Source organism: Trichomycterus rosablanca, chromosome 2, assembly GCF_030014385.1.
Source record: "Trichomycterus rosablanca isolate fTriRos1 chromosome 2, fTriRos1.hap1, whole genome shotgun sequence".
NCBI classification, from domain to species: domain Eukaryota; kingdom Metazoa; phylum Chordata; class Actinopteri; order Siluriformes; family Trichomycteridae; genus Trichomycterus; species Trichomycterus rosablanca.
Genome location: NC_085989.1, coordinates 4165769 through 4183236, shown reverse-complemented (window position 1 = coordinate 4183236; position 17468 = coordinate 4165769). Strand labels below are relative to the sequence as shown.

At 39.8% G+C, this 17468-nt stretch overlaps 1 protein-coding gene across 1 annotated transcript in view; it reads right to left on the bottom strand.

Moving 5' to 3' along the window:
* Nucleotides 1-17468, bottom strand: part of thsd7aa (thrombospondin, type I, domain containing 7Aa) — a 101466-nt gene that overhangs the window by 23181 nt on the left and 60817 nt on the right. Inside the window, exons 8-14 of the mRNA XM_062989743.1 lie at nt 11671-11923; nt 11242-11357; nt 8908-9040; nt 8718-8821; nt 3888-4082; nt 2984-3250; nt 228-406 (exon numbers count right to left, since the gene is read on the bottom strand). Of these exons, the coding sequence (XP_062845813.1) occupies nt 228-406; nt 2984-3250; nt 3888-4082; nt 8718-8821; nt 8908-9040; nt 11242-11357; nt 11671-11923 (1247 nt within the window). The remainder of the gene's footprint in view (nt 1-227; nt 407-2983; nt 3251-3887; nt 4083-8717; nt 8822-8907; nt 9041-11241; nt 11358-11670; nt 11924-17468) is intronic.

Below are 17468 nucleotides of genomic sequence, written 5' to 3'. Positions count from 1 at the left end.
TTAGGAAGTTTTATTACCATTTGAAAGCTGCAAGTGATTAAAAATGGTGGTTTTGAGTATGAAAGGAGCTTATGAATAAATAACCATGATATGTCCATACTAATGAACCTGCACATTAAAGTGAGAGGTCCTGTTTGGTCCTTTGTTCTAATATTTATTACATCCTGGTCTATTCAGTTAATAATTAAAACAATACCAAAGTTTACTGTAATGAATGTTGTCATTACCTGATTAACATGGTCTAGTTTGGGACATGGTCTCCCTCCATTATAGGGCTTCTCCCTGAGCCATTTCGAGCGCACTTTCACCCCACTTCCACACGACTTGCTGCAGCGAGACCAGTTTGACCATTCGCTGAGTTTACAGTCAGATGGACATGGGATAATACAGGCTTCTTCAATATAACCTATACAAACGAAAGAAAAACAGATGAGAAAATGCAGCAGCTAAACCAGAACATATGAAAAATGTGTTTACCAAAGAATAAAGATAAAAAAATGTCAACACAATAAAAATTGAGTAAAGTTGTAGTAAAGTAAAACATTCTTTTTTTGCATGTTCTCCTTTTCTCTAATTTAATTATTTCCAATTCCCCACTACAGTTCCATTGCTGCCTGCACCAGCCCTTGTCTTTTATGGCCTTGTATTGTACACAGGTGTCCAGTCAAACTGTTAATCTATGTCTGCTTATTAATTTCCTTATAAATTAAACACTAACAATTAAACACTCATTTTACAATAACATGGTCTAATATGTAGCGACTATATTCTCATGCCAGGACCATAAAACTTTCTTGCTACTGAGAGTTTCTAATCTTGCAGTAACAGGCATAAAAAAGATGGTTTAAAGCAGCAGTTGATCTTTTCCCATCACTTCCTCCCATCATCAGTCTTATCTGGTTAATATCGTGTTCAGCTCAGTTAGCTGGTACGCTAGTAACTATGGTGATGGTTTCAGATAAAATTAATAGACAGGATTACTTAGATCTTTCTGTTTATCTTTTTTATAGCTTCTTAATCAGTGTTAAAAATTGTAGGCACCCACGCATCATACTGCTGTGATACTGCCATGTCTTTGCTTTTTAGATTTTTTACATTCAATTTAACTCCACTTCAAAGCTCAGGGTATAAAACGAAAGTTTCTTTTAAAATTACAAACATCTATTTAATCAGACTTCATAACCAGCACCGCCCCAAGCACAGACAATCATCACCATCACAGTAATTTATATGGTTTCATATCTGCACTCATTTAATATAAACCTGAACCATATGCAAAATCTGTGCAATACCTGTCTATGTTAAAAAGGTTTAAGGGCCCAAATGCCAGTGGATTTTACTCAGTTATAGTTTTATCTAATAACATATCTGAAAATATATTTGCCACCTTTAAAATTGTTTGTTTCTGCTATTTTACCTGGAATTGATTTGCATTGTAAGTATTTTAGTCATAACAATGTGGTATGAAAGTCAAAAACATCTATTAGTCAGGTCATTACACTTCAAAAGTCAATAAACAATAAATTCCAGGCAAAATAATAACAGAAAATAAAAATAAAAATATATTTATTGCTATTTACTCTCATTTCCACAGATCACTTTGATGATCTGGGGGTCTAATATTTTCAATATTTCAGTGTGGGAATTGAGTCTGAAGACTAAATGCAGTGAAATTCAACAAATAAAAGGGGTCTAATGTAAACAAAGAAGATGCTCTGGGAGCTGTTGAGGTGCTTAAAAATCCTCTTGTATAAAATACTATTATACCAGTACAACACACAATTAAACTGCACTGCCTGTTTACACCTTTTCTATACAGTATATATCACAATAAAGCAAAGCAAAATACTGCGGAATACATACATTCACAACATGGCCAAAAATATATGAGCACCCTTCTTACTTATGTAGTTTGTAATGATATGCTAAACACATTTATGGTCACGTGCTTACATGTATTTGGCCAAATAGTGTAACTTTTATTTTATGTATGTTTGCTTCTGATTAAACAGCCTCATACATTCAGGTGAGAAATATTTAAATAATGTAGGATTATGAGTGGTGGATTAAAGCCCACCGAACTCATTCTCCTGCAAACCGCCTCAGGCAGCAAGTCAATTCCGCTCAAAAAATGCTTCAATGCTTTACAGACTAAACTTGTATGGTAGACACATAATACAAAGAATAAAGAACATAAACCTTCCAACCCCCTCCCCCCAAACACAATGAAAAGCTATCTCCATCAGCTTGGCTCCAGGTTCAGGACTGTAAGTCTCTGAACTCCTCAAGGGCTTCTTGAGATCCACTGTACACCCAAAACCCAGCAGATTACTCATCCATTTGCTGTGTGGCTGGCTGTAATGTAATCTCAGAAACACAGATTCCCAGCTTTTCTTACTGGCAAAATGCTAATTTGGCTCAGTCGGAGGAGCCCTGACAGATTTAGGCTGTGAGTGATGAAACAGGCTCTTACTCCCCACATCGATTCACATCTATTGAATTTCCCATCAGTAGATGCTAAGCATGCACAATGAGGTGAGTGTTTTCCTGTCTCCTGTTGAGATCTTTTAAACATACAACATTGATTATGAGGAATACTAGAACAATGACCTTGTAATGTTGCAAAAACACTTGGGTGCAAACATGCAAAATCTTAATTACCTAACATCTGTCAGTGATCATTGTGGGTGTCTGAAGTAATAACTGTACTACAGACTTTTAGCTAACAACTACTGTGTGGATCAGTGATGTTAATCTATCTATGAGGCTTTATAAGTGTTATTAAATTATGTAACTAAAAATTTATAAACATGAAAAAAAAAAAACGCTTTTCTTTTGTGTGGCTTAATATTGCATAATTAATACTATATTATTTAAGAATTTAAAATGTATTGTGGTAAGAAGCAAGCAATCTAATGCAGGTGTTTCTAATAAACCAATGGCTGAGTGTTCATGTCTATGTATATCAAGAACAGTGTCTTACCATGACTGTTGCAACGAGACGTTTCAACGAGGCGGTTATCCTGGTCATAGCACACCATAGCCTGGTAGCGGTAGCCCTGACCACACTCCTTGATATCCCCCTGAACTTTCATGCCCAAGATGCCCTCAACTCGGCCTCCCTCAGGCAGGATGCAGTCAGACCAGTTGCCCACGGGCTGGGCGTTGTACTTATTGCAGGGGCAGTACTGGGTCTCGGTTAGAGGGTAGATCTGAGTGTTTTTACAGTGGTCTCGTTTCTTACTCTTACCTGAGGGGGAAAAAACATGGACATAAGTACGTACATAACAACTCAGAGTGTTTTCTTTGATGCACTTCACAGAAGCACAAGGACACAGTAAATATAGGTTATGCTTGGAGTAAAAAGGAAGTGGAAATAAATCTGTTGCTATTTAGATTCAGTTAAGCTGTTGAACTTTCACATTCCACACAAAAAGATTGGGAATTGATCTTATGTGGCATTTAAATTTATCTAGGTGAAACCAGTGGTACACCCGGTTGCACATTTTTGTGATTTACGAACATGCTAATGGCCGGGGACAGATTTCAGCTGCCTCCTTAAAAGTATCATAAAAGGAACACTTAATAAATAGAGTGTGTTTCTTAAAACGTGTGCCCATCTACTTTAAAAAAGCATTTTGTAAGATCTGGCACTGAAGGTGAACAAAAGGCCTGACTCTTCATCGACATTCCGGTTCATCTCAAAGGTGTTCAGTTGGGTTGAGGTCAGGTCACTTTGTAGACCTCTAGAGTTGTTCCACACCAGACTATGTTTTTATGAAACATGTTTTGTGCCCACAGGAATAAGACTAATTTGACAGCAACCACTGATCAAGTACAAGAAACAATAGTGCCTTGCCAAACTGTGGTCTCTCTGCTCTACTCACCCACAAGCACCCTTCTTCGAATCCGGACCCCAGCGCAATCAGCTGCACAGGATGAGAATTTAGACCAGCTGGTCAGTTGGCAATCATCTTGGCATGGAAGCTGACAGGTCTGGGTAAGAGGGGGCATGGGCCCGGCTTGTTTTAAACAATTAGCGATGTCTGCTGGTCCACCGTCCTGCTTCTTACAGGATATGGCTTTTGAAAACAGAAACAGAGACAATATCAACACAACAGAGTCAAAAAGTCTTCAGTTTTAAAAAGATCTTTAATGATAATCACACCACCATGAATGTAACCTACCAGGTACCTACAGTGCCAGTTAGCCCCTGCACCCCTTATCAATGTGAGGAAACAAGTCACCACAACCCGTTTCCAGATGAGTCTGAGACCTTATGTCTACATTGTAACCACATGGGCAAGTGAAAGGAATATGTTGTGTAGCTTTAAAGCTAACAAAGGTACAACTGAATCCTTTTTGATTTTTATAGCTGCCAGCTAGGGACTGGTAGGTAACATAATTTGATTGTCGGTTTAATGCCAATTTATCTATACGGTCTATGTAAGCTCATACATGCCCGGGATTAACTGTTGCCTTAAGTGTTAGGGAAGACCTGGTACAGGGTCAATAATGCCCTTAACTGGACTCAAAGTTAACCACGCATCTCCCTTGCTAATTGTTGAACCACACAGGAAGCCACCAATGTTACTAAAAATAACCACCAGCTTTATCATGTGAGGTTTCACATCCCTGATAAACTCCCACCACCCCAGACATCAATAGAAATGAAAAAAAGAGGTCTATCGCTGCATTTTTACACAGGGATGAATACTGAAACGCTCACACATTTGTTCTCATATCGAATAAAAGTAACCGAGTGATGAAGTGGTTCAAGCGCAGAGTAATTCCTATTGACTGGTCATTGCTGAACAGATTCAGACACAGGCAAGAGGGTAAAAGGCTTTGGATTGGATTGTCTTTTCAGCTCTGTCTGCATTCATCAGGATACTGTTACAGGTAATGAGGTCTAATGGAGAAAGAGCTGCTAAAAGTCTATCTTATGATCAGATCTGAACGATCTACTGCCCGTTTTCTTTATGCTGCTAATAGAAGTCTGAGAACCATGTGCAAATAGTCTCTTATGCTACACCTTCTAGTCTGGCACCTTCCATTTAGTTCTGCTGAAGTGGTCTCGCTTTCTCCCGATCGGCTTCTTTAAACTCTTTAGCAAGCACTTTAACTTTTCTGAGCACTTTTGTAACTACATTAATTAAACACAGTAGCGCTTTCTCAACTCTTAGCTTAGCATAGCATCAATATGCTGCACTAAGAAAATTATAATGTGCTGTACGAACATATAGGGTCTGTTGGAAAACCTAGTTAGCTGCCTTGCTGCCTACTGCCTACCTGAGCAGCTGCCTCAGTAGTGAGGATTCTAATAAGACATTGAACTTATAAGGCAGGTTATTCAGACACACTACTTAGACAGCAATTATGGCAATTAGAAGCTAACACAGTTAGCCTTAGGACATTCAAGCCAATGGACTTTTGGTGGCACAACCCACTATCATTCCAACTCACATCTCCCTCTGTGTACCGAAAATGGTTGAATAGTCACTGACGATCGTGAATTTTCAAAAAAATCCCACTTGCTGGGATTGCTTTCACCGGTAAGGATCAGGCTCTTCCTCGTCATTCAGTCAGATTATTGCTCAGAATGCACCTACAGTGTATCACAAAAGTGAGTACACCCCTCACATTTCTGCAAATATTTCATTATATCTTTTTTATGGGACAACACTATAGACATGAAACTTGGATATAACTTAGAGTAGTCAGTGTACAACTTGTATGGCAGTGTAGATTTACTGTCTTCTGAAAATAACTCAACACACAGCCATTAATGTCTAAATTGCTGGCAACATAAGTGAGTACACCCCACAGTGAACATGTCCAAATTGTGCCCAAATGTGTCGTTGTCCCTCCCTGGTGTCATGTGTCAAGGTCCCAGGTGTAAATGGGGAGCAGGGCTGTTAAATTTGGTGTTTTGGGTACAATTCTCTCATACTGGCCACTGGATATTCAACATGGCACCTCATGGCAAAGAACTCTCTGAGGATGTGAGAAATAGAATTGTTGCTCTCCACAAAGATGGCCTGGGCTATAAGAAGATTGCTAACACCCTGAAACTGAGCTACAGCATGGTGGCCAAGGTCATACAGCGGTTTTCCAGGACAGGTTCCACTCGGAACAGGCTTCGCCAGGGTCGACCAAAGAAGTTGAGTCCACGTGTTCGGCGTCATATCCAGAGGTTGGCTTTAAAAAATAGACACATGAGTGCTGCCAGCATTGCTGCAGAGGTTGAAGACGTGGGAGGTCAGCCTGTCAGTGCTCAGACCATACGCTGCACACTGCATCAACTCGGTCTGCATGGTCGTCATCCCAGAAGGAAGCTGACGCACAAGAAAGCCAGCAAACAGTTTGCTGAAGACAAGCAGTCCAAGAACATGGATTACTGGAATGCCCTGTGGTCTGACGAGACCAAGATAAACTTGTTTGGCTCAGATGGTGTCCAGCATGTGTGGCGGCGCCCTGGTGAGAAGTACCAAGACAACTGTATCTTGCCTACAGTCAAGCATGGTGGTGGTAGCATCATGGTCTTGGGCTGCATGAGTGTTGCTGGCACTGGGGAGCTGCGGTTCATTGAGGGAAACATGAATTCCAACATGTACTGTGACATTCTGAAACAGAGCATGATCCCCTCCCTTCGAAAACTGGGCCTCATGGCAGTTTTCCAACAGGATAACGACCCCAAACACAACCTCCAAGATGACAACTGCCTTGCTGAGGAAGCTGAAGGTAAAGGTGATGGACTAAACCCAATTGAGCACCTGTGGCGCATCCTCAAGTGGAAGGTGGAGGAGTTCAAGGTGTCTAACATCCACCAGCTCCGTGATGTCATCATGGAGGAGTGGAAGAGGATTCCAGTAGCAACCTGTGCAGCTCTGGTGAATTCCATGCCCAGGAGGGTTAAGGCAGTGCTGGATAATAATGGTGGTCACACAAAATATTGACACTTTGGGCACAATTTGGACATGTTCACTGTGGGGTGTACTCACTTATGTTGCCAGCCATTTAGACATTAATGGCTGTGTGTTGAGTTATTTTCAGAAGACAGTAAATCTACACTGCTATACAAGTTGTACACTGACTACTCTAAGTTATATCCAAGTTTTATTTCTATAGTGTTGTCCCATGAAAAGATATAATAAAATATTTGCAGAAATGTGAGGGGTGTACTCACTTTTGTGATACACTGTAAGTATGCAGCATTTTTAGGCATTAACAATTTAGACATGCCTTCTTCCCAGGACTGTAGGATGACGTAAAATGTAGAGAGATCACTAGATGAGACAGACCCAGTGCTTGTTGGACATTTCACTCTAAAACCATGAGCAATATGGAGTCACTTCTCTTTGTGGCTATAACAGCCTCCGCTCAACACAATGTGGCAGTTATTATTACAGAGACCCGGGTTATTGCTTGCAGGTTGTGTACTGTAACAGTTCACAATCTAGATTTTGATCACCATCAGACTTTGTTCATGTGTGCTGGTGTGCTGGTGTGCTTACTGGTTCAATGGTTATAAATGAGATTTTTTTTCTTGCTCTCTGTGTGGTAAATTGTGATGGATCAATCGGATTCTCTATCCACATCTAACACTCAGTGTGTGGAGGAGTTACTTAGCATCAAAGCACTCCACTGGATTGGAAATGCTACAGGATCTAACGGAGGTACAGCACCATGAGTGATTAAGGAACTGCTTTTATATGGTCAGAGCTTCTTTGATGAATTCTTTAAAGAGTCAGATACGAAGCATCTCACCATATGCTACAGGCGTCCACCAACGCAGGACTGAATCAAATTAATACAAACATTTTATACAACACATGAAGGTTTTTAATTAGCTTATTAAAGAATATGGACACACATTATAATCGTCAGGCTTTCCACTTCATACAGATTGTGGAAGGCCCTTTTATGATTCTGATCTAGTGTCACTGTTTGGTGTGGAGGAACTAATGTGACCTGTACAGAACCCAAACCTTGTCTGACTAAATAAGCACAAATCCTAGATATAACAGCCTTGATTTAACACCCTTGGTCTTAGAATGGGATGTCAAACAAGCTCATAAGCAAGTGTTCACATACTTTTAACCATATAGTTTAACATCATTTATTCCATTTCCCTAAGTACTTTAATCCAAGAGCACTGGACACAAGGCAGGACTAAACCCTGGACATGGCACCAATTCCTCACAGGGCAACCCAGAGCAAACCTACACAAAACATGCTAAACTCTACACAGTTATTGACCAGAGGAAAATAATAAAGACCATTCTTCCAAGTCCATTTCAAAGCAGAAATAATATAAATATGAAGACCTTGTTAGCATGATGTAATTATTTATTCATTTCTTTCCTTTTTTTCAATCATGCTTCATCCTGATTAGGGTAATGGTGGGCCCAGGCCATTGTAAAAACTGGGCACAAGACAGGCCAATACATCACAGTGCACACTTATCCTTTCACTCAAAGACATCAGCCAATCTGCATTTACCTCATGCACGTTTTTGGAACTAGAACGGACATTGGAATACCCATTAAAAACACACACGGAAATAAGAACAACATGTTAAACTCCATACAGACAGTAACCAGACCCAAGGATCGAACCCAGGTCCTCATGACCCTGGTGGTGTAGAGCACCCATCCCAGCAGCACCACCACCATCTGATCCTTAAACATGTTACACTGCTGTGATCTCTGTACCTCTCGCCTGCAGTCCTGGTCCACACATCTCTTGAGCTCCTGGACTGTCCTGCCGAATGGACCATGGTACCAACTGACACCTCCTCCACTTATGTGTTTTCCACCTTCAACCAAGCAGAGGAAAAGGATATTATGAATTCTAAACCATAAAGAATAACTATTTTATGATACAGTTTGAAGCTGTACCCACCTGTATCCAGTACAGACAGAAGGCACTTCACAGTCTTTCTCCTGGTAAAGCACCTCTGGGCAGTCCTGACCCCCATTTGCAGGAAGCTGAATGATTATACGTTTCCTTGACTGTTTTGTTTTAGTGGCTTTACCTTTAAAAAAGAGAAGCAAAGACAGATGGAGAGTTAAAACATGTCCTGGATTGGATTTATACAATGTGGACCAAATAACGGAAACACCACAAATGCAGTTTTTAATTATTTCTTTGATATGTGAAAATATAAAACGAGTGGGCTGACACATTTACAAAAAAGGCTCAATAGTAGGTGCCCGAATGTCTCGTACATCAGAAACAAAAATCATCAGTAACAAAAACCAATCTGCATAGAATCTCCCAATTATTCAATTATTATTAATTATATTATTATTCACCCAATTACTGTCCCAGTTATTAAGCAATCAGTTCTTTTTCTCTCCAGTTGCAGAATTAATTAAAATCTAAAGCCTGCAATTATAATTTTTTCTTATTTTAACTGTACATTTATCAAATGTTGCCCATATTTGGTCCCTGGCTAGCAGATAGAGGCGCCTGTGCAGAAAGCATGGGCGAAAAAAGGGCTTCGTACGGGTCAAAGGAGGTGTGGGCAAAAAAAATACCCTCCTCGGACGCAGTCAGTGATCCCCAGCAGTGGAAGACAGATTAACTACGCTAAATTGGTGGGAAAAGGGAAGAAAATGCATAAATGAACAGAATATGTGTGTGTGTGTGTGTGTGTGTGTGTGTATACTGTATATATTAAGATGTTTAAAGTATGTCGTAAGCAAATGCTTTTTCTGAATGCTGTGTCAGTATTTAATGCACATTACTGTTCAGAATAAAAATCTCACACAAGATAAAGTGTGCCAACAAGCATGTTAAATCCTAAGCATCTCAAATCTGCTTCCACTTTGTTTATTAGAGCATTTGTTTACTTCTCTAACAGTTAGTTCAGTGGTGTTGTGTTTAAATGCCTAATTTTTTTCTCTTTCAAACATACTTCTGGTCAATGTGACACAATAACTAAGACTACAGAATGAACCTTTTCAACAAAGGCATTTAAATTTTCTATCTATGTAATCAAGAACAAACTTCAGTGAATTTTTTCCCCTTGAAATGAAGACGTTGAGAGGATTTCATGAGCAGATGCTTTTTCACGGGCTGTGTCAATATTTAATACAAATTACTTCTCGGAATAACCTCCTTCAAGATGAAGCGTGCCAACAAGCGCCTTAAATCTTCCACAGCTCAAATCTGCTTCCACTTTGCTTATTAGTGCATTTGTTATACTTCCTTACATAGACAGGCAAAGATAGTTGCCAGGCAACAATCTATTTTTATGGAAGTACTACACCGTCACTGTGAACAACGTGCTGCTCGACATGGTGTCTGAATGCATAGATAAGTGCTAATGATCAGTTTGTTCACGCAAATATGCTTATGTGTGGTGGCATCTGTCGTGTCATATCAGTTCATTGAGTCCTGGCATTGGAAAATAAAAAGGTTAAATTGTGGGTGATTTTAAGCACTCATGCCAGCAATGCATCAAGTTTTAATTGCAGTGTTATTTACAATTAAATAATTTCTAGAGCTGAATAATTGAAACATTATTTTATGCCAAGGGAACTAAAGTTTGTTTTCCTTGTATGTTTACCTGTTTTTTCTTTCTTGGTTTCCTTTTTTGATAAGAATACAAGAATAGAATCAATAGGAATGGGAACTGAATGTTACAATTGGGCCAGCTACTCGGTCCACCAGTGTGCAACAACTAAGTTCTCAGAAAAAAAAGAGAAAATTGGGAGAAGGAACCCAGTAAAAACTGGCACTGACTGTAAGCGAGGCAGCTACGCCACCTATTGAACAGCCCACATCCATCTGTCAGCCCACTCACAAGAAGAAAACTTGCCCTCCCAGTGCAATTCGGACATTTTAGTAGCTCCAGTTGGTCTGACTGTAGCTCCATTTGGTCTGATCCCTTTAGACCTGTGTGAGGAAACTGGAGAACCCCCACCGACACAGGAAGAACAAAGTCCACACAAAAAGGACCCTAGCCATCCAATCAGGGAATCATACCCAGGCCCATTCAACAGCTATTTAAAGTGTGCAGTCAAACTCAGTCCTATTAATATGGGCACAGAAAAGGCACCAGATCATACCACAGTGTTAAAAGGCATTATTATTTTAGTGGTCTTTTGATATCTGGAATTGCATTCTCATTTACTCATTCCTGCTTAGATGCATGTTAAATAAAGTATCTATCTATCTAACTATTTTCTCTTACGTGCACGGCAGTGGTTTTACCTCTTCTGGACGTACCTGCTTGGCAGGTTGAAGGGCAAGGTCTCCAGTCGCTGTATGGAGTAACCAAACAGTCTCTTTTACATGGCAGGAGACACGGCCTCACCGTCTCTGGACGCAGACTCTCTGGACACCTGAATTATACACCAACAGATATAGGATGACGACACCAGCAGGTTGCTGAATCCCTACTGTGAAGCTCATTAATAATACAGTCAGTACATGATGGTTGAGATTTTTTACACTGGAATAATGCAAGCACAAAAACACTCCAGGATCACAGTTGGATGTTGTTGGTATATTTTACCAAACGAATCCATTGCTATAATCTGTATAAATTAATTATTTTAAATACATTATACGGTAACAGTTTGGTGTTTCCAAGACAAGCAAATATGCATAACCAATATTCTAAAAGACAACAATCACATCAGAACTGGGGATTACTTTTTGGGAGGTACTTGGCCCACGTTGACACGGACACAGATGACCTTGCGGGTCTGCATTCCCACCGAGCAGGAGGCCTCGATGCCAGAGGCGCCAGCTCCACCACGCGTGATGGAACTGTTGGCAGCGGGCACAGACGTATCCTCGATGCACTGGCCCCAGGTGCCCGTCTGCCAGTGGTACACGGTGCAGGGGTGCTCGTTGCAGCTCCGTACCTCCTGCAGAGCGCTGCTGTTGGGGCATGGAATCCCACCTGGATCAGGAAGAGGAGAACCACATCAGAATTTCATCATCATGCTGTTTTACACATCACTTATGTAGTAATCCTCATGTAATTGTATTAGGATCTACATTGTAAATGTCAACTAACAAAAAAGACTTTGTTTTATTAGAATCCCTTATACTGTGCAAATGGTAAAAATTAGAAGTGTAAAATAGTTTGCTGTGTAGCTAACTTCCTTTAAATGATAAGATATTCTGGTAACACAATTTTAAAAGGATAAAACAAGGATAAAACCCCCAACCTTGTTTTAATGAAGTGAATAAAATAGCATGTCTTTTTTAAGGTAGTTTGGTTGTTTCCACAGTGCAGGTATACAGAAAGTCTGGCATGTTTCTCCTTGGTGTTAAGATGTCCTGTAGGAATCTGCCTCTGCCTGGTAAAAGGAGGCTAATTTGTCAGCCCCAATCTCTATACAGCAAAATATATATTAACATCTCACCTCGAGCCTGTGAGCCATCTAATTCCAAAACTATATGAGCAATATTATGGAATTTCCAGACCCTTCATGGCCTTAACAGCCTCCAGTGTTTTAGGACACATATCAACAAGGGCAGTTGTAGCCTAGTGCTGGACTAGTAAGCAGAAGATCACGGGTTCAAGCCCCATCACTGCCAGGTTGCTGCTGTTGGGCCCTTGAGCAAGGCCCTTAAACCTCAGTTGCTCAGACTGTATACTGTCACAGTACTGTAAGTCACTGTGGATAAAGGCGTCTGCAAAATGCTGAAAATGTAAATGTAAACAACAATTTACAAGTATTCCTGTAGAAATGTGTGCCATTTAATCAGGAGAATGTGTTTTTTGGTTGTTAGTAGTAATTAAAAGGGTTTGGATTCTGGTTTATATACATTTCTGTCATTGCATTCTGGATTAGGTTTTTAGAACCAGCACTTCCAATTTTCATTAACACCATCGACGTGAGTCTAAATTCACCATTTCAACCACAATTACACACCAATTGCACAAGCACAATTGCACTAATGATAAGGAACATTAGTGATAATGACCTAGATGTACTGCCATAAAGCTGTGCTAGCTCTGTGTTACATGAGACGAGGTGGCCGATGATTCACATTCTGCTGAGACGATGCCAAATATCTCGTTTCTAACTGGAAGCCGAATGGAAGTCGATTTTAATGAGCTCTGACCAGATCAGACTGAAATAGCACCGAGCTGATTAGCTCACTGAGCCTCAGCACTAGACCCCAGGAGTGTTTACTACCAGACATTAGCCTGTGCTGAGCACCAATTCATTTTCATAAAGAAACTATAAGGCGTCCGTTACTGTTTTGAGTTTCGGGTTATGTTAATGCTGTGACACTGGAAAATCCAATTATGTTGTTCTGAAGGCACAGAAGTGAAATAGAAGGCATACTTTATTATTAGCAAATCTGTTTATTTGTGTTTGTTTGGTTGCTTACCTGGTACAACAGAAGCTAGTTATTTACTAGTCCAAAATACAGTTTAGTGTTGGTTTAAACAGGGCAGTGTGGGTTTACTGCTGGATTAGTTGGTAAGTAAACACTGGTTCATGCACAGTAGTTGTAGCCTTAAATGCTAACAATTTGGGCTATGTAATTCTATTAGCTACAAAAAATAAAATAGCTCATAAATAGCAAATCTTGACTGGTTTTTGCTTGGTTTAATTGGTCTGCCAGCTTGGAAAAGCCGGTTTGGGACTATGCTAGATTGTACAGTCAGTTTTCCAGTCTGATTAGCAAAAGCTCTCCCAATTTAATTTCCAATTCCTATCAGCATGTCTGTGGATCAGTATTACATGGTTGGAACATCTTTATGCTGTATTTTTCTGCTGGTCAGCATTCAGCACTTGCTGTATTTTTAACGAGCACTGACCAGCTTAATCCAGCAGCAGAATTTGGCAGCAGAAACCAACACTTTTTTTGTTAGCAGGAAATTCACAATAAGTGTGTGTTGTTTCAGGGGAGAACATGATATTCAGCCCATCCGGAGACTTTACAGCCTTTAGAGAGGAACCAGGTGGAGCATAAGTGACCCTTGACTGTTAGTGGTGCTCATTAGTCACCAGGTCATTTATAAGCACTGCAGTGAGCAATGCCTGCAATGTTATCAGCCCTGGAACTGAAAAAAAGCTAATAAACTGTACAGTAAGAGCTTCTTATTCTTCTAAAGCAACTGAAAATCCTGAATAATTGATTTATCGGTTGTAGCGCTGCAGGATAATGTGCTTCTGCTGGTTATTTATCCAGCATTATAACATCCATCATCAGGTGCAGTGAGACCATTACAGCCGTTACAGAATACTGAGCGGACGAGAAAAATTCTGACTGGAATAAAAGCTCTCATTCACTGGTACTCCATTTAACTCACTGTCTAATTTAAGCTTTTACACATGAAATTGCATTAATTACTATTAAAGCTTTTCAATCAGCCAGGAATAATGTAGCATTTATTTCATATGGGTTAAAAATGTAATAAAGAAAAAGGAGAAATCAGGAAATAAAGTTTAAAAGCTGATGAATTGGCACTTTTATGAATTTTATTTTAAATGGTGAATTTTATGTGAGTATAACTAGGTAAATTATGTGTAAATTATGTGCATTTAAATTATGTGCATTTAAATTTCTGCTACCAGGCATCTGTTTTCATACTGCAAAAGTTGGAGATTATTCCTCATACCTATTTAAAAAATTAAAGCTGATCTGACTTATTCTTTTTCTTACTTTCCCTTTAAATTGGTATGCTAATTCTTTTAAATAATAAAATATATTAAAATCAATAAGAGCAAGGTCACTAGTGGTTTCAGACTGTCACGGATCCAGCCTCTGTATGCTCCTGCTGGAACTCCTGTGCACCTGCCACACCCTCTCAGTTTGATTGGTCCCCTGCTTATAATTAGCCCCAGCTGTACCTCATCTGAGGGTCGTTTAAGAGGGGAGCTGGGATTCAGTCTTTGGAGACTATCTGATGTGACTCTGTCCCAGTGTTTTGCCTTGCTTTTGCCTTGCTTTTGCCTTGCTTTTGCCTTGCTTTTGCCTTGCTTTTGCCTTGCTTTTGCCTTGCACTTTGTCATGTTGGTTTAGCCTTTGCCTTGCACTTTGTCATGTTGGTTTAGCCTTTGCCTTTGTTTGTTAGCCTTAGCCTGTATCTTTGTTTGCCTTTGCCTTAGCTCTGTTTAGCTCTGTTTAGCTCTGTTTAGCTCTGTTTAGCGCTGTTTAGCTATGTCTAGTCCTGTCTAGTTCTTGTTTAGCTTAGTGTTTAGCCTTTTAGATTAGATTATATATGTATGTATGTATTATGTATGGATTCATGTATGTTTATTTTAGGTTAGCATTTATCAAAGGTCTTGTCTTGTCTTGTCTGGTTCCTACCTGTCTTGTGTAACCTTGTTGTGTGTCTTGTCTTTTGTTATCATTAAATCTTTGTTAATACGTGCGTGTGCGTGTGCGTGTGCGCCCGCCCGCCCGCCCGCCCTGTCTTGTCTCCTCATAGCCCATAGCGTTACACAGACTTTTGGCCCCCACTATATTTCCAAACAAAGAACTTCAATCTATGCTAATGGAAAAACATAATTCAATTTTCTGTCCATAGCTGTTAAAGCAGCTTGTTTGTTTACAACCCCTCCCTCCCACACACACCTTTAAGCTGTAAAATATTTGTACTTTGAACAAAATGAGCTAAAATTACCCATTTTTATCATTTAAAAGTAGAGATTCCAATGTTTAAAATGGCATGGTTGGTGTTATATAAAATCAATACTTAAAGCTGTTAGATCTGCAGTTTTATATCCACCCACTGGCAGGAATTTTGGAGGTTAGCATTACAGCTTTGTATTAGAGCAGCTCAGTGAACGCTTCCAACTGTGCTTCAGTAAAATTACATTTAGGATGAGGATTAACTCCGCACTCCATTATTTACTGACCTGCTACTCGGATGAGCACTAATCCTTTGTGTCATTATAAAAGTGTATCCTTTATAGCTCGGTATAATTACTCACCCGCTGCTTCATCCCACTCATGGTGGGGGGGGGAAATACCTGTTACAGTGATATACAAAGTATTCACACCCTAGTTCTTTTTTATATGGTAGATGGTTGTCACAACCTGTAATCTGTATTAATTTGGTTATAAGGATATCTTTATTTCTCTTTTGTCCTTTATAATTCCCCACTACACCACTTCACATGAGAACAAATATAAACCTTGTTTAAGGGGCTGAATATTTTTTTAGCTATTGTAAACTTTCTTAGTCTGAGCCCACCTTAACATTTCGGCTCTCTCTATTTTCCCTTAAAGAGCCAGACGGTGCAACTAAACAACAATTTCACGCTGCTATTAGTCCACAACTGGTTTCTCAGATTCCTGTCGTCTGTTTTGATGCAGTGTGCCAAATCGTTTAAGGCCTAATCAACCTCAAGATAGAGCATGTAGCATCATTTTAGAAACCACCTCCAGATGCAGGAATTTATGCTACATCCATAATTTATAAACCTCATCTCTGTGCATGGTTTATTAAATCTGTTCTCCTGCCTGTCACATGTGCCGGTCTGGCAGAACAGTCAAGCGCAGACACTTTCAAGCCTATTAAACTGATAGCCGGGATATAAAATGAGCAAGTCTGATTTGCTCCGAGACGGCAGTGCAAGCCATACTCGCTCATATGAGAGATATTTGTGAAAATGGAAAACCGGACAGTGAGTGGCAGCCAGAGAGAACAAACTCCAAGGCACTCACTTCCTCGTCACTCTATTACAAATCAGACACTCATTTTTTTCCGGACCCGGCCACCTGAGGTTTGAATCGCTTAACACTCTGGGATGCTCATTAACTCTGCTGGGTGAGGTTTTTGTGCGTCTGCTAGAATGATATACGCAGTGCTAAACAAACAGAATGGGGGATGGTAGGACTGGATGGTAGGACTGCTAGATTTTTCTGGACCTATTGTCTGTTTACACGTGCATTGCTGAGAATTCACTAGCAATACATTAGGACACTTATAAATTGGCTGCAGTTTTGGTATATTGTGAGTATTTGGGGGCAAAAAACAATGTGTTTTCAATAAATTGGAATATTAAAATATAAATTTCAATCATTTATAAAATGCCTTGAAAAAGATATCACCTTGACGGCAGAAGATATCTCTATTAAATCCCAATATACATCTCTACATCAATGGTACTTTCACACATATGCAAGCTACCCATATCATACAGATATTTGCATTTGCACCATTTCCTGATAACCATCTGGATAGTCCTTTCCATCTTTGGAATGGAGAACTGAATTGTCTGTTTTCTTCCTTAAAGCAAGCTAAAATGTGAACCAAAGCACATGTTTCTGAGGTTTTTCTATTCTTCTGAGATGACATTTGGTCTCCAACCACGGACCAGTGCCAATCTGTGCCTCATTTATTACCGGGCCACACAGAAAGAATAAAGAATTAGTGATCGCTACAAAAGCAATAAAACACTGCTTCCATTTTCAACAAATTTCGGGTGTTATTGTCTCCTATCACCCCTAGGTGGGAGTGTTTTGTTGGA